The sequence below is a fragment of the Chiloscyllium punctatum genome, chromosome 38, assembly GCF_047496795.1.
Source record: "Chiloscyllium punctatum isolate Juve2018m chromosome 38, sChiPun1.3, whole genome shotgun sequence".
NCBI lineage: Eukaryota > Metazoa > Chordata > Chondrichthyes > Orectolobiformes > Hemiscylliidae > Chiloscyllium > Chiloscyllium punctatum.
Window position 1 is genome coordinate 29,816,260 of NC_092776.1, and position 23,624 is coordinate 29,839,883.

At 41.6% G+C, this 23,624-nt stretch overlaps 1 protein-coding gene across 2 annotated transcripts in view; it reads right to left on the reverse strand.

Annotated features, from left to right (window-relative positions):
- Window positions 1–6,858: 6,858 nt before the first annotated feature.
- Window positions 6,859–23,624, reverse strand: part of LOC140463494 (uncharacterized) — a 247,028-nt gene continuing 230,262 nt past the window's right edge. For both annotated transcript variants that reach the window (XM_072557518.1, XM_072557516.1), the window contains exon 7: window positions 6,859–9,783. In XM_072557518.1, coding sequence (XP_072413619.1) covers window positions 9,616–9,783 — 168 coding nt within the window. In that variant the 3' untranslated portion in view covers window positions 6,859–9,615. The remainder of the gene's footprint in view (window positions 9,784–23,624) is intronic.

The following is a 23,624-nucleotide window of genomic DNA, read 5'->3' on the forward strand; positions in this document are numbered from 1 at the left end:
CATTGTGGTTTGGTTTAATAAACCTAACGTCCTGAGAGGAAGAATTTCGAGCAAACATCGGTTTAATAATTGATGCTCTCGAAGGTTGAGAGCTGAGATCTCGATATGCTGTGTGGCGTTATTCATTTATTGATGAGTGTAGTTGTGAGTTCGTTTGTAGAGTAATATAGTAGTCGGTTTATCGTTGTTGTTTTTGTTATTATAATGTTGTATTTTCATATTTTTGTAATTTTATAATATTGTAAAGAAAATTTCTTTGAAAAAAACGTTGACATGTTGCTGCTCCAAAGACCTTAATCTGAAGTTTGAGTTACAAATTCATGGAAGAGACATGAATGCTCTTAAAGGGGGAATAAGATTTGTACAAATATCATAATTTGAAAATATTTCAATCCTAAGACCTTTTAAAATTAAATAAACCTAGGCTGTGGTCATACAATCCTCAAGTGCACTCATTGTTAGGCCACCTAGTTAGCTTTGGGAAAAAAAATCCAATTCTACAGTTAAAATAGTTTTCATTGTTGATATATCTGAAGTGGTGTTGCTACAGCTAAGTCTATTATGAAACAAAAACAGAAGTTCTGAAAATTCTCTGCAGATCTGGTAGCATCTTGTTGAGAAAAATCAGAGTTAATGTTTCAGGTCCAGTGACCTTTCTTCAGAATTGTCTTATGAATACTTGGCTGAGTATCAAAAGACTCAAGACTACTTATCTCAACACAGGAATGAATTCACATTTTGATTGACAGTTTCAAAAGTCTATTAGATAATTAGCTGTCTTCAATATTGATTTTGGATATACAATTTTAAAAAAATAATAGATTGACTATTTGAAGTGAAGTTTGAAGCTGGGATAGAGACTAAATTGTATATCTCCCTTTAAGTAACACTTATAGACAGGAGAATCTATCACTGCTAAAATGAAATACTGTAGACTGGACTGAGGAAAGAATCTGGTAACAGCATTTAACAATTAAAAGAAGCCTTTAAAAAGCTTTATTCACTGTTTCACTTTGTCATTGAAGCAGTCACTTCCGTTTTGCACTAAAACAAATCACTTTTATGGACAAATCTTCAGAGCTGAAACCAGGACAAAGAAGAAAGAAGAAAGCATTACAGTTGCAGTCAAACAGCAGCCTATGACCAGCTAAGGCCAGGGCCACTAAAGATAGTGCAGCTCAAAGCCAATTTAACTCAAGAAGAGCTGGAAGACACTAGAGCAGCTGTTGAAAAACTTTCACGTATCACTAAAAATCCTGAAAATTGTTGCAAAAAAGAAACCGCCACAAATTTTCCAACATTCAAATGGAAGGCATCGAATCTCCGACCTTAATTTATTCCAAAAGGCCTGTTGTGCTGTATTTTCTAACTTTAACATTTCTAACTCAGAGAAACCAGCCATTAAACAAATTATTATCGGGAATGCAGACTTGCATAGGCTGAACAGACAGCTAGATAAAAGATGGTCAATACTCAAAAATCAATTACAATCAATTGCAAACTGAACAGAGGATAGAATTCTGGAACTCATGCCCACTATGTGACAACTGTCAGAGACCATTTATCAATTTATGGGTAGAAGTTAAAAAATCACACAACACCAAGTTATAGTCCAACAGGTTTATTTAGAAGTACAAGTTTTCAGAGCATTGCTCCTTCATCAGGTAGCTAGTGGGGCATGATCATAGGACACAGAATCAAAGTGTCGTAAAACTGATGCGATGTATTGAACAAGCCTAGATTGCTGTTAATTCTTTAATCACTTAGAATGGGTTTGCAGATTTCAATTCATTAATATGTAAATCCCAGAACTTCTTTCAAGTCACATTCCTGAGATATGGAATGTTGTATTATAAGAATATGGATACCAATAATTTTCTTTAAAGGCTTTGTAGTTATCTTTATATAATTTTTAAAACATTATGTAAAATGGGATTTGTAATCATTGTTTGTATTATATTGAGCAACATTGTTGGAAAAGTTCACTTTATTTCTTAGATTGGTTTTGGAGTGCTTCAGAAAATTCTTCTCTTAGTATTTTTACATCATTGTGCTCAAATCATTTCACATCTTCTACATTGGAAATGATTTTGCCATTCTGACATTATGCATCGATTGTTAAGGCATGTTAGTCATAACAAGTGAAACAGAAAGGATGTTCTTCCTGTTGCTTTTTTTGGGGGGAATTTATTAATGCAAACGCATTCCTTTAAAATCATCCATGCTCTGGGTGAATGCTGAATTTAACATTGATTAGTATATGTTATAAATGTTAATCATGGGAGTGAAATAAAAAGATAAAGTTGCCACAGTCCATCTGGACCATAGGACTATTCTTACATTAGACAGAGATGCCTGGTGGTGGTTTAAATTGAGGGTCACCACACTCAGGTGAGGGGAGAGATTGAGAAGGAGAGTTCTTTATTGTAGCTTCAGCTGGTGGAAGAAGTGAACCCTTGCTGTTGGTATCACGCTACATTACATGACAGGCATTTAAGCCATCTGAGCTAACTGACCCCCAGAATCAAGTACAGCGTAGTCTTCCAATCAAATCATGTAGATGGGAAATCCAATGACAATTTGCATTTATACTGTGGCTCGTCATAGCTATGCTCTCAAACAAAATTTGCCATCAAGGCAAATAAAGAAATGCTACGAGAGAGATCCAAAAGCTTGGACACACAGGTACATTAAAGTAGAGAGGGAGGCAAAGAGATGGACAGATTTAAGGAGGGAATCCCAAAGTTTAGCATTAAGGCATTTTTGTGCTGTTTGAAATGCACACTCTGCACAGGAACTCTTGAAGAGTGTGTGTGCAGAGGATGGCTGGTTGGAAGGTATACCGTAATTCTCCAAAATGACAGGCCAGCTCATAGTCATTTAAAGTTCTTCAAAATATCACTTTCCACTCACCTCCTAACCACCCATTAGCCCTCAGTTGCACATAACAGCCCTATACATTCTCAGATTACTCATGCTATTCTCATATTTTCTTCCATGACCCCTCAAATATCCATGCAACTCATCCCGAAGTGCATTATGTACAGTCTTTTGTCATGTAAGTTTAGGGCCACACCTAAGGGATTGGGTTCAAGGTAGCCTGGTTGACGAGTAAGCAAAGTCAAGAACTGTCATCCAGCTTGGGCTTCGGTAGAACTCTATGGCATGTTAACATAATGTACAACATACATGGTAGTCTGAGAGATACCAGGTTTACAGCCTTATGTTACATTTTTAAGTGTTTTCTACACGTATTTAATTCTCTGTTCACTCTATTCTAACTGCCCATACTCCGCTATTTATGCTCTGTGGGAAGTAGGTCTCTGACATCATTAAGGTTACTCCGGAGTCCTAAAGACCAAATACAATGGTCCTCTTGAAGCTTTTCTCCCCCAAGTGATAGATTATCCTTTTTGTGCATCTGAAATGAATTGCTTAGGTTACTTCTTACAATATTTACTATTCGTTTTATCTTTCTCTCCACCTTTTTCCAAGTATTAGTTGAAGGATGTTACATTGCTGTAGCTGCAGGAATACATGAGGAAGTTGGATTGTTTCGCTGGTATTAGCATCTATATCAGGTTGTGGTGTTATGTTTCCTCATACATTTGATGTTTTAAAGTCAGCATTGCATGCAACATCACTTTATATGTTGGAATGTTACCTCAAGCTGCATGTAGGTGTTAAATTAGGTGCTAATATGTGCTAATCATGGAGTATTACTTGATATAACCATGAGATTGGCACCAGAATATAGCTAATATTTAGTTGGGTAATGAGTTACATAGACTGGTTCTATCGAATCGACATTATGTGTCTGTTTAATTTCTCCTAGAGAGTGTTATATTGGTGTTATATTAATATTGCTCATATGAACAAACATCCCATTACAGTATTAACCCATTCCTTATGGTTCTGTTCCAAGGCATGAACACAATGTCAGCTTGGAAGTGATTAGGTTTGATGCTTGGTGTGTTCTTTAGAGCTCTTGGAGAAGTGGCCCTTTTTCCGACAATGAACACATCATTGGAGTAATGCGGGACAGTTTTGTTTTCGCTGATGTGAATTTTTGGAATCAAACCTGTGACAAGATATTGTAGCATTGCATTGTTTAGGATTTTGCGCTGAAGTTCTCATATATGATATGTTTTTCAAAGAAGATGTCTGTTTCCTCTAATTGAATACTATATTGTGCTTTAAGCATCAACACATGTTCTACATTCATAGAGTCATAGAGATGTACAGCATGGAAACAGACCCTTCGGTCCAACCCGTCCATGCCGAGCAGATATCCCAACCAATCTAGTCCTGCCTGCCAGCACCCGGCCCATATCCCTCCAAACGCCTCCTATTCATAAACCCATCCAAATGCCTCTTAAATATTGCAATTGTACCAGCATCCGCCACTTCCTCTGGCAGCTCATTCCATACATGTGCCACCCTCTGTGTGAAAAAGTTGCCCCGTAGGTCTTCTACCTTTGAGCCAGTTCTGTATTCAATGGAGATTGTTCTGTATAATGCTTCTTGAGTAATTTTATAGACTCTGTATTCACTGGTATTTGGACTGCTTGTTTTAGACTGAGATCTGCTTCTGATTGAGTGAATTATCTAAGAGACAAATAATGATTCCGTCACAAATGATCTCTTCTTGTGACATTGCAGTTACATGATTCATATTGTCAATGCAGGTTACAAATGAAGCTACCTACACACCCTCCTCAAAGTTGGTAACTGCTACTGAATCATGATCTCAGCAGTGTCTTAATTGTTTTTGAAGTGAAATATTGATCAAAACTTATTGTGAGGCTATAGAATGCAATTTGCTTCTCACTGATCTGCTGTTGATCTAAGACATGATCTGATGTAGTAGAGAAGTGTGCAAGACTGTGCTGCATTTGATTTAGTATCATATCCTGATGATGTTCAAAATATTAGCTCAGAAGTCACCTGACACCAGGTTATAGTCCAACAGGTGTATTTGAAATGACAAGCTTGTGATTCCAAGTAAATCTGTTGGATTATAAACTGGCGTCATGTGACTTCTGACTTTGTCCACCCTAGTCCAACATCGAATCCTCCACATCAAAATATTAGAGGTACTGTATTTTCTATATTTGCCAATTTGCTGATCAATGAAAATGGATTTGATAAAATTCTCTTGGGGAGAGTGGTACCAGTGAATGTTATTGCATTAAGTGATTGTTGATAGATTTGCGGTTGTTGATCATTTTTTTCATTTGGATGATGATTGTTAGAATTTTGATCTTTTTGTACTATACTCATGTTGTCACCTTGTTTTTTTTATTTAATGTTGTGCATCTGTTGTAAAGATTGTTGTTTTGCATTAAAACAAAAATTATTGCAATTTTTGTCATTTTCAATGTAAAATTTGGTTCTTCTTTACTAATCTGGAGTTTTCATATTGATTTTCCAAGATGGCTGAAGGATTTCCAAATGGAAACTTTCTCAAAATGGCTTCAACCAATAAAATTTAAAGAATTTTTTACAGCATGAAAGATGGCTGTTATGATGTAATTTGTGCTGATTTCTTGTGTCAGAGGTATTTCACCCTGCATTCAATAATAGATTCAGATTCATGCCCTTTGACTTTGTCTCTGACGGCATGTTTTAATAATTAAACTTGAAAATTTCATAGTTCCTAAATTAAAAATATTTCTTGTTCAATGTTTCAAAATATTGTGGGCGGCACGGTGGCACAGTGGTTAGCACTGCTGCCTCACAGCGCCAGAGACCCGGGTTCAATTCCTGCCTCAGGTGACTGACTGCGTGGAGTTTGAGCATTCTCCCTGTGTTTGTGTGGGTTTCCTCTGGGTGCTCCAGTTTCCTCCCACAGTCTAAAAATGTGCAGGTTAGATGAATTAGGTAAAAACAATGACTGCAGATGCTGGAAACCAGATTCTGGATTAGTGGTGCTGGAAGAGCACAGCAGTTCAGGCAGCATCCAAGGAGCAGCGATATCGACGTTTCAGGCAAAAGCCCAACTGGCCATGCTAAATTGCCCGTAGTGTTAGGTGAAGGGGCAAATGTAGGGGAATGGGTCTGGGTGGTTGGCGGGTTGGTGTGGACTTGTTGGGCTGAAGTCCCTGTTTCCACACTGTAACTAATCTAATTAACAATTTAGCTTCACTGTGAGAGAACCGAGACAAAATTGCACAAAAAATTTTTATTTCTGATTTTCTTTTCAATCAATGTACCTTAAGCCTGTTATTACAATAATTTCTTAGTATGTTGACAGATTTACCTTTGAATGAATAGTCTGCAGCTGCTAAATGACAACCAGAAATCTTGCTCTGAAAGAATTCAGTTTCCCAGTGTAGCTTTTCAGGGTTTTCCTCTAAGGGATTGACTCTGCCCTGGGTGTTCAGTAATCTACCTCATTTTGAAGTGCTTAATCTGGATTTACCATCTTGGTTGCTACTGGGATTTTATTGCTCTTGCTTTTTATTTTCCCTTAAGTTTGTTTCTGTTATTACCGGCTGTAAAAATCTTACATTGACTTACATTTATCCTGGTGATTTCCCTGCAGGAGTTTTCTGTCTAGAGATTCTTCATTCATAGCAGAAATTCAGCTCTGTGACCCTTCTGGCTGTTAGCTGGTCCAAAATGTATATTGAGAATTGTTTGGAAAAGTGATTTTTTGATCTTCACCACTGCCACACTTTTATTGGTAGTTTATTTCATTGCTGCTCCCCTCTTTCATCATATGGTTTTAGGGCCACACATGAGAGTTTGGGTTCAAGACAGACAGACTGGTCAAGGAGGAGGTATGGTCAAGAACTGTCTTCAAGCCTAGGTATTTCTGCAGAACGATATTTATTTCATGTTCACACATTAAACAAGTATACATGGTAATCTGAAGGGTACCAGATTCACACCTTATTGTTGCTTTACATATGCTTCTGTTTTCATTCTAACAGCTTTCTCCACACTGCTATTTTTGCCCTGTGAGAAGCAACACCGCACCATCATTACAAGGTTGCTCCAGAATGCTAAAGCTGTTATAAAACATTCTGGATTAGTGGCGCTGGAAAAGCACAGCAGTTCAGGCAGCATCCGAGGAGCAGTAAAATCGACGTTTCGGGCAAATTCCAGAGGCATGCAAAATAATTGGGAAAAAAGCAAACCTTTAACAATGATAAGGACTGTACCTTTTTATTTTTTGTTTTGAAAACTATGAACTTGAATGAGAAAGAGCTGTTTTGAAAACCAGTGTCTGAAAGAGTGTCTGAAACAATTTGAAAAGCAGGTAGCCTAACACCCATGGCAAGCATTGTAAACAACGACTTGAACAAGCACTAATTGAAGCTTAAGTTCGAGAGGACAAAGCAACTTTTGGATTGTTGTCTATATCCGATATAGAATCAGAGAGTCACTAATTTACACTAATCATAAATCTCTAGCCTTCATTGAAAAGTTCAAGAATTGGAATGGAAGACTATTCAGATGGAGCCTTTTGTTACAACCATTTCATGTTAAAAAAAATTAATGGAAAGGACAATGTAATTGTGGAAACATTGTCCCATTTGTAAAATTTTGGAATAAATTAAAGGCTTAAGAAATGCTAAGACTATGTAAGGATGTATAAGGGAAGGGGAAGGAAGAATGAATGGTTGGAAGCCTTATTTTATTTTGTATCACAGGTTTTGCAATAAAATACACTTTTGAAATGAGGTTTCACTTTCTTAAGGATTGAGACATATAAAATCTGATTTTTTTCATTTAGTGTTTCTAAAACTGGCAACTAAAATGAGAAAGATTTGTTTTGAAAGTTAATGTTTGAAAGAGTGGTCAACTTTTGAAAATCAGGTTACCTGACTCCCATGACAAGCATCGTGAACAACTGTTTGAACAAGCACTAAATTAAGTTGGAGTTGCAGCTGATTTGGAGCTAAGGTCGATTTGGGGGGAGGGGGGATCGGGGGCACGGGGATGCATAGGTGCAGCTTTTACTGGTAACAAAAGTTGTTGCTCCATTGAGTACGGACCAGTTACCAATGATAGAGACCTTTTTTGCCTGCCAGCAACTATGTGATTGATGCTCAGGTAACGGTAAAGCTTGGAGCTGGAAACAGAGAGAGCGATATGTTTCATACTGCCCCTGTGGGGTCTAAAGTTAACTTTTCTTTGAAATGTAACTATTACATCCATAGGCAACATCAATAATTATTTGATTTTATATAACATTTCAAAACATTCCCATGTCCCTCACAGAGACATAAGACAATAATGGATCCAACCAAAATATTTGGACAGATTACCAAATGTTTGGCGAAAGAAATCTGTTTTAAGGAATGTGTTAAAGGAGAAAGAAATGGTGGAATTTAATAAGGAATACCAAACTGTGGACCAGATTGGATGAAGGGAAGGCTGACTTTGTTGGAGCACAGACTGACTTGCTAGATGAGAAGAATAACCACAATGCAGTGGAGTCAGACATAAGCCAAACAAGGTCAGTACATAGATATCCTTCCCTATAGAACATTAGTGAAACAGATTGTTTTCAATGATAATTGATGGTAGTTTCATGGTCATCATTCTGAAACTGGCTTTCAATTACAGATTTATTAATTTAATGTCCCCAGCTGGTATGATAGAATATGACTTCATGTCCCCACAGCATTAGTCTAATGACACCACCACTACACCACTGACTCCCCAAAGTGATGATGTACCTGATCCACTCTTAACACTGCAATCATTCTGAGCCTACAGGTGCTAAATCCCATTGCTAACTCCTTGGGTGAGCTAAAGTATAGTAGATCTGCAGCCAGACTTACAGAAAAGTGTCATGGGAGAGTCAATTATGTCACTCTTACTATATTTCAATACCAATAGTCCATTGCTTATCCAGTTGCAGACACACATTCAGAAAACCCCCTGGAAATCCTGGGCAGTACAGTAGAAATGGAGTGCTCAAATAATGCTCTCTTGATGACATTTCCTCTTTAATACACTTGGGATTTGAATTTGTGTTACGTCGAAGAAAATCAGGCCTATTCAGTTCTAAAATGCAAGTACCAAAATTAAACAATTTGATTTTAAATATATTAATAGAAAGAATTATGGTCACATATTACATTTTGAAAGGATAAGATTCATTTCCTCTTTTAAGAAACATTATATTCAATGCACTTCTCATGCTTAATAAGGATCAATGGTATGTTTTCTCCAGAGTAAACAGAGAGGAATAAACAGAGCAGAAATTATCTCTTGTGGCATTATAACTAACCTCTGTGCTAATTAAAGCTTCTTAAATTTAAGTACCTGACATGCAGCCAGAGCATCAACATGCATCTCTTTTGCATGACCTTCCCTGTGCTAACAATGAAAACTTGTCATTTAGTTATTAATTTTGTACACTCTTGAATTGGAACACAGTGCACTCTTCCATACCTAAACGTTTTGCATTTTTTCAGCCAGCTAGTCTGTCAATATGAATTTTACATTTTTTTCCCATGCACACTGACCTATGCTAATGAGATTTGCGTTTTGACTACTTGAAGAGCACAAATTAACTGATCAATGAAAAATGGTTGTGTATTATTGTAATAATGTGGCACAGCTGCCATAGCCTGTTTAACACTGAAATCAATTTCATATGCTCAGGATGATTCTGTCAATGTTGTTAGCTGGGATCTTTGCATCTGCATCCTCTCCACAGACCCTGAACGCGATGTGGGTGTTATATGGAATAACCACTGTGCTTGAGACAGGCCTCCATAACCAGCCACGACCTCCTCGCTTGTACATCTTGACTGTCACCTTTAGAAGAGAGCACAAAACTCATGGTTATTTAGTTTAAGCAACAGCTTGGGGGCAGGGGGCAGATAGGGATTGACCATGGACATCATTAGACTTTTCTCTACCCTCCCCTTTCACCTGAAAGGGCAATGGGCCAAAGCAGAGGTCGGCAAGCTGTGAAAGTGATGCTTATTATGCATGTGAAAACTTAGCAAATATCAATGTCCCTGGGTCAAAGAGCTTACAGGCCAAGTTTGAAAGGGAAACTTTATCTTTGTGTGGCTGCATTTTTTGCAGCTGTAGGTACAGTCAGCAACATATAGTGGAGAAATAGACATTTCTATGGCATGGCATTGTCGGCAGCTGGGCCCTTTGTGTGATGAGTTATGTTATTGACAAACCAGCAGAAAATTAAATGTTCCCCAAAGAACTTCCAGATGTGTTTTTTACTAATGACTTCATTACAAGGAACATTAAAAGACAGAGTAAATGGAACACTAAAATTCAAATTACAGCAAAACCTCATCTCATAGCTTTGAGGGTTCTTTTAAGGGACTGCAATTATAATAAATTTTAATCATTTATTTGTGATATGATGATGAGGAAATGAATAGTACAGTAGACTGGCTGCTCAAAATGTTATCGAAACTATTCAAACTGTCATCAGGGAACAAACCAGACTTACATTTTTTTCAAAGACTTAATATATCACAGATCACAACCCAAAGCAATAGAATAGTGTTTCCATTTGTTATTTTATAAATTACAAAATTTGCAGCATTGATCATTTTTAGTTGCTCAAAATAGTTTTCTCAGAAAAAATTAAAATAAATTAATGTCATACAAGTCAACATTTAAAGATATGAAAGCAGGTTTGGTGGTAAGGCAGACTGTTTATAACAATACACTCTACCACAGAATTGCAGCATAGGGATTTACACCTATTCCTCCAAATGGTAACTTCCTGATTTTGGATTGTACCGTTATAGTAACATAGATTCTGTTGAGGATGCTTGTTCTTTGCAGATAGGAGAAAATAACAAGGCATGTTATCCACAGTCACTCTTGCACAACTCCTAGTGTGTGGTTTCAGAACAAAACTTGGATAAACCTTAAAACAACCTACTGCCTATTGTACTTTATGAAAATATCAATAAATATATAGAACAGTAAACAATAATCAACTTAATTACATAGTCTTACATAGTCTTCACCAAGGCTGGAATGAAGGTTGCAATACAATATGAAAGGCTGTCTGTTCATTGTCCTTGTAATTTGCTAATTTATGTAGAAATGAAGTAGAGAGAAGAAAGGCGTTTGGGGTTTACTTAGAGAAGGTAAATGTTTTGTAAAGGCTAGTGTCCTCTTTAGCATTAATTTCAACTTGGTGCTGTATAACTGGCAGCTTCTCAATTACTATCAACATCCTGAAGGTTACCACTGATTAGAAACACTGTAACAGTCCTATAAGGCTAGGTTTATTTTTTCCATTTTCAGTCTATATTATTTTAAGGAAGTTTCATAGTGAATGTCTAGTCTTGGCTCACAGAGACGTTTGCATTGTTATCCACTCCTTGATCTTCCACTCCTGACCTTATTAATTCTGCAGCTGGCCTCTTTGGTATCCTACTCGTGCAAACTTGCAGAAGGAGAGGTGAAACTCCTGCTACTATCGGCACCTTCTGATGTACAAGCTTGGCATTATATTTAAAGCCCAGCTCACATCTCTCCAAGTGCTACAAGCCAGAAATTACCTCATATATTATCCTCTTAGGAAACCGAAATGTCCAGCTCAGAACCTGGAGGTCCTGGTGGATGGGGTGGTTGAGAGGAGGACCATCATCACACCAATTGCTCCTAATCATTATGGAAGCTCTATCAATGTTAATAGGATGTCAGCAGCACTATGGCTGTGAACCAGTATAATTCATCAAGTGCACTTGGTACACATTCTTTCAACACTCAAGAACATGTACCCTGAGGCATCTCAGCAGGTATACCTGCTGGAGGCTGGAATCCACAGACTTGTCTTGAGGTTTGGGGTAACGCTAACCTTGCAGAGTTTGTCAGGTCATTGAATTTCTTCAAAAACTGGATCTAACTTCTTTCAGCTATGCTTTTGTTGCCGTCTGTGGTTGCAAATTAGTTGCCAAACTATATACCAATCAAGGGTATAGGGTAAAGGGTTAATTATACCTTTACTCTGAGAATAACACTGAATCTGTATGAAAGGAGCTTCATCATAGTGACATCAGATCCCATGACTACCTTGCACTGCTTAAGCTGGAAACAGGGGCTTCAATGGCTGTTTGATTGGACGGTATTAAATTGTTGAGGGGATTTATTGTACAGTCTTCATCATCCAATTGCTTGACCAAGGAGGAAACACTCTCACAGTCAAAAACCAGCTCCAGGTAATATTAAGACACAATTTGTTTTGTTCATTTATGGAATGTGAGTATTGCTGACTCAGCCACATTCATTGCCCATCCCTTTCTACCTGAGGAAGATAATATTGAGTTCTCTTCTTAAAACACTGTAGAGACACCATATGCTGTTAGATAGGGTTTTTGACCCAGGGACATTAATGGAACAGCCATGTACTCCAAATCAGGATGGTACGTGGACTTTGTAGGTGTTGTTGTTCTCATCTCTCTGCTACCATTGTCCTGCTTATAGTAGTGGTCATAGATTTATGCTCTGGGCGGCATGGTGGCACAGTGGTTAGCACTGCTGCCTCACAGTGCCAGAGACCCGGGTTCAATTCCCACCTCAGGCAACTGTCTGTGTGGAGTTTGCACATTCTCCCCACGTCTGCGTGGGTTTCCTCTGGGTGCTCCGGTTTCCTCCCAAAGTCCAAAAATGTGCAGGTTAGGTGAATTGGCCATGCTAAATTGCCCGTAGTGTTAGATGAAGGGGTAAATGTAGGGGAATGGGTCTGGGTGGATTGCTCTTCGGACGGTCGGTATGGACTTGTTGGGCCGAAAGGCCTGTTGCCACACTAAGTAATCCAATCTAAAAAAATTTAGAAGATGCTCATAGAGGAGCCGTGGTGAATTACTGCACAAATTCAACTGGAAGAGGGAACTAAAGACAAAGGCACAGGCTCATGATCTACGCATATGGATAACGCACCTACATGTGGTTCGAAGACCTGCAGTATGAGGGAATGATGTTAGCGAGACTCCAACAGCCAAGATCATACCCTGTCCAAACAACCACTAACACTGTTTGAAGGAACAGGTGTGCTTTGATTATGCTGAAAAAGCCAATAACTGGTTGGTATGTATTCTCTGATCCTCACAAAGACTCTGTAACAACACATGCACTAATGACTGAGAAAAGAGTTGGGAGAAAAATGGAAGCAGAAACCCTGATAATGGCATTGAAGCAGATATCTTGCATTCTTCATGACATGACGATATAAACTAAGTTTGCACTCTAGTGAATTAAGAAGAAAGCCTTCATTGTCAAAGGTTCAGTTCAGTTCCCATTTGGTACCAATTTCTTTGGTACAACTCAAAGATGAATGAGCAGTTCCTCATCAATATTTCTCTCCGAGTGGATCCCAGTAAGAAACAGATGAATCAGCAAAGCATGTTATTGCTGTTTGTGTTATAGCAACATTGCATAATGGCTGTTGTGTTTGAAACACTTATGCACAGCAGAAGTTATTTGCTTTGCAAAGTACCCTCAGAGAGCTCAATAAGCTCAAATAATAAGGCATTTTATAAATGCAAAACTTTGAAAAGTCCCTCAGCATTTACAAAGTACTCCTATTCTCCACAAGACCATTCCCACTGGTCTGCGTTTTTAAAACAAGAAGCAAACAAAAGGAGAACAGATAAAGAAGTTTAGGAAATTGCATCCCTGACAAGCAAGCACAGTATTAATCATTGTCCTAGAGCATACTGCATTACCCCTCAAGCATAGATTGGATGACAAAATTAAAGTCACTTTTTAAATATTCATTTTTGCTGTAAGACTTTACACTTCAACTATTATATGTGTTTCTGTTACCAAGTCGCATTGTTGTTCACATTTGGTGTACTGCTGGGGCCTACCTGATAGAAGATTTATCCAAGTATCAAACAAGCCTTGATTTTTATGCTGTTCTGACTCCACTAACTGTGCACATTTTCAGGAACTAAAACTTGTTCTCGGTAGGTGCAGAAAAGTCACACCATGATCTCAGTCTGACAACTTATTAATAAGAGATTTCTGTTAACATTTCTGTTAAGGCCATAATCAGATGTAATGGATTAAATAGATGTAAGCATTGTACTAATGTTACCTAGGTAACAACTTTCCATCCAACTAATTGGCATTCATTACTTATTCAGCATATATGCATATAACTGAAAACCAATGTTTCTCTTCTAAGATGTTTCTTTTTCCATTTTAATGTAAACTATAATATAATCTGGTTTTGGATTTTCAACATTTCCCTTGGACTCTTCACATATCATCTTAGAAGGCTGTTGTTTGAAGAAGTAAAGCAGAGCCTTCTGCAGATTCGGCAAATAGTAGACTTGTACTTTTTTCAGTCTACTCTACTGTATTCACTGCTCACTGTGGTGGTCTCATCTGCATTGGCAAAACAAAGACTGGGCAATTCCTTTTTAGAAAACCTCTTCTCTTTGCATTGGAATGACCCTGACCTTGCCATTTCAATAAAGTCCCTTGCTTCTGTGCTAACATTTCCATCCTTGGCCTGCTACAGCGTTCAATGCAATGAACAACACCTCATTTTCCACTTAGGCACTTTACAGCCTCAGTATTGAGTTCCACAACTTCAAAGTGTGACTTCAGTCCTCCATTTTTCTTACACTCCCACCCCCCCCCCCCACCCCCCCTTCACCCCCACCCCCATCCTCCCTGGCCATGTTTGTGTCTTGTTGGCTTTGCTCTCAGCTGAGCAGACCCATGTTTCCTTTCACAGTGAATATTTACATCTATTTTACATAAATATCTCTCCTTTACCACCATTATCACTGCATTTGTCTTTTTGTCTTTTGCTCTGACGACACTCACCAGCTGTTCCATTTGCCTCTCCTTCTGTCACTAGCAAATAAAAACCGACAAATTTTCAGCTCCTTTCACTTCCAAAGACATTAACTTTGGTTCTCCATTCACAGATGCTACCACATCTGCTGAGTTTCTCCAGCACTCCCTATTTTGCTGTAGGCTAACAATGGAGGTTGATAGCTACACAGCCAGGTGGCAGCAGGGCAAAGCTGCCTCATGAGATTATGTCCCACATGAATGCAATCTGGGAGACTTTCCAAATCAGCCTCTGGTACATTGATTCTCTCACTTTTTTCACTCAACAGATTTGGGCTTGGAGTCACCTCAACAAGAGCTCCAATCCCTCTTAGTTCCCTGGCGATAGTCATCATCCAAACAGCACACTCCTGCAAAACCTACTTAGTTACCTTTGTAACAATCTTGGTGAGAGTCAAAGAGTGTGGTGCTGGAAATGCATAACCAGTCAGGCAGCATTCGTGTAGTGTGGAGTTGATGTTTCAAGCATAAGCTCTTCATCAGGAATGATGGACTGGCCCAAGGAAGCTGAAAGATAAATGGGAGGGACGTGGGGCTGCAGTGAAGGTAACTGGGAATGCGATAGGTAGATGAAGGTGGGGGTGAAGGTGATTGGTCGGAGAGGAGGATGGAGCCGATAGGTGGGAAGGAAGATGGACAGGTAGGGCAGTTCAAGAGGGCAGTGCCGAGTTGGATGGTTGGATCTGGAATAAGGTGGGGGAAGGGGAAATGGGGAAACTGGTGAAATCTACATCGATCCTGTGTGGTTGGAGGGTCCCAAGGTGGAATATGAGGCATTCTTCCTCCAGATATTGGGTGGCTAGAGTTTGGCAGTAGAGGAGGCCCAGGATTTGCATGTCCTTGACAGAGTGGGAGGGGGAGTTCAAGTGTTTGGCCACAGGGAGATGGGGTTATTTAGCGCATGTGTCCCAGAGATGTTCTGTGAAACGTTCCATAACTTGGCATCCTGTCTCCCTATTGTAGAGCAGACCACACCGAGAGCAATGGATACAGTAAATGGATACAATGTGTGGAAGTACACGTAAATCTCTGTTGGATGTGGAACGATCCTTTGAGGCTGTGGTCAGAGGGGTGGGGAGAGATGTGGGTGCAGGTTTTGTTGCGTTTACAGGGGAAGCTGCTGCCTCTGCTGCATCTGCTCCCAGGAGGACCAATTCCATCATAGAACATCCCAGATGGTCTCCTTCTTCATAGACCACAATTTCACCTTCCATGTGGTCGATGATGCCCTCCAGCACATCTCCTCTACTTCCCAGACCTCCACCCTTGAACCCCACCCCTCCAATCGCAACAAGGACAAAACACCCCTGGTCCTCACCTTCCACCCCACTAATCTCCAGATACACGACATTATCCTCTGCCACGTATAAGCAGACCCCACCATCAGTGATATATTTTCCTCCTCACCTCTATTTGCGTTCTGGAGAGACCATTCCCTCTGTGATTCCCTTTTTAGGTCCACGCCCTTCACCAACCCACCCTCGACTCCTGCCACCTTCCCCTGCCACCGCAAGAAGTGCAAAACCTGCGCCCACATCTCCCCCCACACCTCTGTCCAAGGCCACAAAGGATCCTTTCATATCCAACAGAGATTAACACACATCATCCTGACTGTGTCCATTCTGGATGTGGTCTCCACTGCATTGGGGAGACAGTATGGCAACTTGTGGAATGTTTCAGAGAACATCTCTGGGACACATGCACTAAACAACCCCACCGCCCTGTGACTGAACACTTTAACTCCCCCTCCCATTCTGCCAAGGACATGCAAGTCCTGGGCCTCCTCCACTGCCAAACTCTAGCCACCCGATGCCTGGAGGAAGAATGCCTCATCTTCTGCCTTGGGACTCTCTAACCACATAGGATCAATGTGGGTTTCATCATTTTTCCCATTTCCCTTCCCCCATTTTATCCCAGCTCCAAACTTCCAACTCGGCACCGCCCTCTTGAACTGTCCTATCTGACCATCTTCCTTGCCATGTATCTGCTCCATCCAACTGTCCGACCTATCACCTTCACCCCACCTTCATCAATCTATTGCATTCCCAGCTACCTTTCCCCCAGCCCCATGCTCCTCCCATTTATCTCTCAGTCCCCTTGGGCCAACCTCATTTCTGATTAAGAGTTTATGATTGAAACGTCGACTCTCCTACTCCTCGAATGCTGCCTGACTGGCTGTGCTTTTCCCACACTACACTCTTTGACTGTGATCTCCAGCATCTGCAGTCCTCACTTTCTCTTAGTTGATAACAATCTTGGTGACACTGATTCATGAGAGACTCCCATAGTTGACTCTTCTACTAAATCTCATCATACTTTTCGATCAGCTCTAGCAAAATTGAAGTTTAGCATTAGAACTGGAAAACTCATAATCCCGGCCCTAATCCTGTCTTTTGCCTTCTGTTTCTTTAAATTGTATTATGCACACAGTTTCTTGTAAATGTGCCTTCTCTGTTCTTTCCCTGCTGCAGCTTCTTTGCCTCTGGCCACTTGGTATTTACATTTTAATGTCCTTCCTCTTGTTCCTATGATTTGGAGATGCCGGTGTTGGACTGGGGTGTACAAAGATAAAAAATACACAACGCAGGTTTAATTGGAAGCACACTAACTTTCGGAGTGTCGCTCCTTCATCAGGTGGTAGTGGAGGGCTCAATCCTAACACACAGAATTTATAGCAAAAATTTACAATGTGATGTAACTGAAATTATACATTGAAAAATTGATCATCTGTTAAGCCTTTCATCTGTTAGAATACCACGACAGTTTCACTTCTTTCATGTGTAAATCACAAAACCTTTTTTTTTTAAAAGTTGCATTCTCAGGTTAGCTGTTAACAATGATGATAGCTAGACAATATGTTGAAGGTGTTAGCCCCCTGTGTTCTCTGTCTATGCCATGATGTTTAGATTGATTCTAATTTAAAAAGTGAGATAATGGCGTTGTACATGAATTCATGCAATTTTTGAGCAAAGCACAATGTAACCTGCAAGTACAAATTCACCTCACATAATATATGTGTGCATGTGGGTCTTTGTCTGTGTGTGTGTCGGTCTGGGTTGGGGGTTGTGTGTGTGAGAAAGTGTATGTGTGTGTGTAGTGAGTGCAGAGTGTTTTAAGTCTGTGAAGGGGTGTATGTGTGAGTGTGGGAGTGTGTGTGTCCGTAAGGGTGTGTGTGGGTGTCTGTGTGCGCGTCTGTGTATATGTATGTCCGTGTGTATGTGTGTACAGGAGTGCCTGTGTGTGTGTGAGAGTGTGTGTGTGTGTAGGAGTAGCTGTGTGTGTGTATAGTGTAATGGTGGTCACCTGTAATGCGACATGAACCCAAGGTCCCGGTTAGGCCCTCCCTATGGGTACTGAATTTAGCTATCAGCCTCTCCTCGGCCACCTTTCACTGCTGCCTGTCCCGAAGTCCACCTTGGAGGATAGTCACCCGAAGGTCTGAGGTCGAATGTCCTGGACCACTGGAGTGTTCCCCAACTGGGAGAGAATACTCCTGTCTATTGATTGTTGTGCGGTGCCCATTCATCCGTTGTTGTCGTAGCCTTTGCTCGGTTTCCCCAATGTTCCATGCCTCCGGGCATCCTTGCCTGCAACGTATAAGGTAGACAACGTTGGCTGAGTCACATGAGTACCTGCCATGTACAAGGTGGGAGGTGTCCCCACGCATAATCGTGGTATCTATGTCCACACTCTGACACGTTTTGCAGCGCCTACCGTGACAGGGTTGTATGGAGTTGTCCTGAGAGCTTGCTACGAACAACAATCTGTTTGAGGTTTGGCGGTTGTTTAAAGGCAAGTAGTGGAGGTGTGGGGAAGGTCTTGGTGAGGTGCTCATCCTCATTGATAATGTGTTGCAGGTCACGAAGAACCTGGTGTAGTTTTTCAGCTCCTGGGAAATACTGAACAACGAAGGGTACCCTGTCAGTTGCAGCACGTGTTCCTTGCTGTAGCATGTCGGAACTGGCGGTCGATGAGTTGGGCATCGTACCCCGTTCTTGTGAGGGCATCCCTGAGTACTTCCAGGTGTCTGTCATATTCCTCCTCATCTAAGCAGATCCGGTGTACGCGTAGGGCTTGTCCATAGGGGATGGCTGTTTTAGTATGTTTTGGGTGGAAGCTGGAGAAGTGTAGCATTGTGCAATTGTCTGTGGGTTTGCAGTGGAGTGTGGTGCTGAGGTGTTTTTAACTTTGTACACCCCAGTCCAACACTGCCATCTCTAAATCATGACTACTATCGACACCACTAACTGCCGGCTTAAAGTGGAGAGGATCTCCAAAAAGATTGCATATATCGGCACAGACATTCGAGTTTCTACAGGAATGCAGGCAAGCAGGAAAGATTCCAAAAGGATTACGGATCATGAACCCACTTAAGTCGACCTACAACACAGATTACGCAGAGAAACTTTGCCATCGCACCCCTCGTAAACTCCTCAATCATCTCATACACAAACTCTACATCAGGCAACACAACCTTGAAATTCAGATGGAGTCCACACTATCAGCCTGCACTCAGGATGCAGCAGTACAATTACGCGACACTGCCAAACAGACAAGGCGATAAAACTACACCACGTGCATGCACGCCAAGAACAAAAAAACTGGAGAAACTTGGCATTCTCACCAGTAATAGTAAAGCCCAGCCTGGAAGCACTGTGGGGAAGTCTTATTGGACCACACCCTTCGACTGGAAGAGATTGAAGTCCTGAGTAGGGGTCTCAACTTCTGCCCCACCGCCAAAATGGACCCGTTGGTTCTGGCAGCAGACACGGAGGAGTTCATCAGATGAATGAGACTCCGGGAATTCTTTCAAGGTGCCAGCAGTGATCCCAATGAGCCCACTGATGAACAGGAACAGTCATCATAGGGATCTGTAGAGGAGCGACCAAAGAAGGTGTCAACTTGGACCCCACCGGAGGGCCGCTGCCCTTGGCTTGACATGTATGTTCAAACTGTCAGGAAGTATATAAGTGCCAGATTCATCAGCTGTACCCACAAGGTAGAGCAAAACATCACTCGGTCACAACGCAATGCCATCCAGGCTCTCAAAACCAATCACAACATTGTCATCAGGGTAACAAGGGAGAGAATAGGGCCCTTCAAAGATCAGCAAGGCGGCCTTTGTGTGGAGCCACAGAAAATGGGGGAGATACTAAATGAATATTTTGCATCTGTATTCACTGTGGAAAAGGATATGGAAGATATAGACTGTAGGGAAATAGATGGTGACATCTTGCAAAATGTCCAGATTACAGAGGAGGAAGTGCTGGATGTCTTGAAACGGTTAAAGGTGGATAAATCCCCAGGACCTGATCAGGTGTACCTGAGAACTCTGTGGGAAGCTAGAGAAGTGATTGCTGGGCCTCTTGCTGAGATATTTAAATCACCGATGGTCACAGGTGAAGTGCTGGAAGACTGGAGGTTGGCAAACGTGGTGCCACTGTTTAAGAAGGGCGGTAAAGACAAGTCATGGAACTATAAACCGGTGAGCCTGACCTCGGTGGTGGGCAAGTTGTTGGAGGGAATCCTGAGGGACAGGACGTACATGTATTTGGAAAGGCAAGGACTGATTAGGATAGTCAACATGGCTTTGTGCATGGGAAATCATGTCTCGCAAACTTGATTGAGTTTTTTGAAGAAGTAACAAAGAAGATTGATGAGGGCAGAGCAGTAGATGTGATGATCTATACGGACTTTAGTAAGGCGTTCGACAAGTTTCCCCATGGGAGACTGATTAGCAAGGTTAGATCTCATGGAATACAGGGAGAACTAGCCATTTGGATATAGAACTGGCTCAAAGGTAGAAGACTGAGGGTGGGAGTGGAGGGTTGTTTTTCTGACTGGAGGCCTGTGACCAATGGAGTGCCACAAGGATCAGTTCTGGGCCCTCTACTATTTGTCATTTACACAAATGATTTGGATGCGAGCATAAGAGGTGCAGTTAGTAAGTTTGCAGATGACACCATAATTGGAGTTGTAGTGGACAGCAAAGATTACAACAGGATTTGGACCAGATGTGCCAATGGGCTGAGAAGTGGCAGATGGAGTTTAATTCAGATAAATGTGAGGTACTGCATTTTGGGAAAGCAAATCTTAGCAGGACTTATATACTTAATGGTAAGGTCCTAGAGAGTGTTGCTGAACAAAGAGACCTTGGAGTGAAGGTTCATAGCTCCTTGAAAGTAGAGTTACAGGTAGATAGGATAGTGAAGAAGGCGTTTGGTATGCTTTCCTTTATTGGTCAGAGTATTGAGTACAGGAGTTGGGAGGTCATGTTGCAGCTGTACAGGACATTGGTTAGGCCACTGTTGGAATATTGCGTGCAATTCTGGTCTCCGTCCTATCGGAAAGATGTTGTGAAACTTGAAAGGGTTCAGAAAAGATTTACAAGGATGTTGCCAGGATTGGAGGATCTGAGCTACCGGGAGAGGCTGAACAGGCTGGGGCTGTTTTCCCTGGAGCGTCGGAGGCTGAGAGGTGACCTTATAGAGGTTTACAAAATTATGAGGGGAATGGATAGGATAAATAGACAAAGTCTTTTCCCTGGGGTCGGGGAGTCCAGAACTAGAGGGCATAGGTTTAGGGTGAGTGGGGAAAGATATAAAAGAGACCTATGGGGCAACCTTTTCACACAGTGGGTGGTACTTCTATGGAATGAGCTGCCAGAGGATGTGTGGAGGCTGGTACAATTGCAACATTTAAGAGGCATTTGGATGGGTATATGAATAGGAAGGGTTTTGGAGGGATATGGGCTGGGTGCTGGCAGGTGGGACTAGATTGGGTTGGGATATGTGGTCGGCATGGACGGGTTGGACTGAAGGGTCTGTTTCCATGCTGTACATCTCTATGACTCTAAACGAGCAGATAAAGGAGGAGCCATTGTCATTCAGAGTAGAACAGATTACTGCGAGGAAGTGTACCAACAACTGAACAACCAGGAACACTACAGGCAACTACCAGCTGATCTGACCAAAGAACATATCCGTAAATTAAACACACTGATCAGAACTTTGGATCCAGTCCTTCAGAGTTCCCTACACACCCTCATCCCACGTACTTCTTGTGTAGGCAACTTCTACTGCCTTCCAAAGGTAGACAAAGCCAATACACCATGACTTCCCATCGTTTGGGCAATGGGACCCGATGTGAGAATCTCTCCGGCTATGTGGAAGGCATCTTGAAACCTATTGTACAAGGGATCTCCAGCTTCTGTTGCGACACTACGGATTTCTTACAGAAACTCAGCACCCACGGACCAGTCGAACCGGGAACATTCCTCGTCACAATGGACATTTCCGCACTCTACACCAGTGTCCCCCACAATGATGGCATTGCGGCAACAGCCTCAGTACTTAATACCAACAACTGCCAATCTCCAAACACCGTCCTGCAACTCATCCGCTTTATTCTCGATCACAACGTCTTCACCTCTGACAACCAGTTCTTCATCCAGACACATGGAACAGCCATATGGACCAAATTTGCACCCCTATATGCCAACATTTTTATGCACAGGTTCGAACAAGACTTCTTCTCTATGCAGGATCTCCAACCAACATTATACACCAGGTACAATGACGACAATTTCTTCCTCTGGACCTATGGCGAGGAGTCACTGATAAAACTACACAGTGACATCAACAAGTTTCATCCCACCATCAAACTCACCATGGACTACTCTCAACTATCTGTCTCATTCTTGGACACGTGCATCTCCATCAAGGATGGACACCTCAGCACCACACTCTACCGCAAACCCACAGACAACCTCGCAATGCTACACTTCTCCAGCTTCCACCCAAAACATACTAAAACGGCCATTCCCTGTGGACAAGCCCTACGCGCACACCGGATCTGCTCAGATGAGGAGGAATATGACAGACACCTGGAAGTACTCAGGGATGCCCTCACAAGAACGGGGTACGATGCCCAACTCATCGACCGCTAGTTCCGACATGCGACAGCAAGGAACCATAATGACCTCCTCAGGACACAGACATGTGCTGCAACTGACAGGGTACCCTTCGTTGTTCAGTATTTCCCAGGAGCTGAAAAACTACATCATGTTCTTCGTGACCTGCAACACATTATCAATGAGGATGAGCACCTCACCAAGACCTTCCCCACACCTCCACTACTTGCCTTTAAACAACCGCCAAACCTTAAACAGATTGTTGTTCGTAGCAAGCTCTCAGGACAACTCCATACAACCCTGTCACGGTAGGCGCTGCAAAACGTGTCAGAGTGTGGACATAGATACCACGATTATGCGTGGGGACACCTCCCACCTTGTACATGGCAGGTACTCATGTGACTCAGCCAACGTTGTCTACCTTATACGTTTGAGGCAAGGGTGTCCGGAGGCATGGAACATTGGGGAAACCGAGCAAAGGCTACGACAACAACGGATGAATGGGCACCGCACAACAATCAATAGACAGGAGTATTCCTTCCCAGTTGGGGAACACTTCAGTTGTCCAGGACATTCGACCTTGGACCTTCGGGTGACCATCCTCCAAGGTGGACTTCGGGACAGGCAGCAGTGAAAGGTGGCCGAGGAGAGGCTGATAGCTAAATTCAGTACCCATAGGGAGGGCCTCAACAGGGACCTTGGGTTCCTGTTATATTACAGGTGACCACCATTGCACTATACACACACACTCTTACACACACACAGACACTCCTATACACACATATACATGGACACACATATACAGAGACGTGCACACAGACACCCACAAACACACTCCCACACTCACACATGCACCCCCTCACAGACTTAAGACACTCTGCACTCA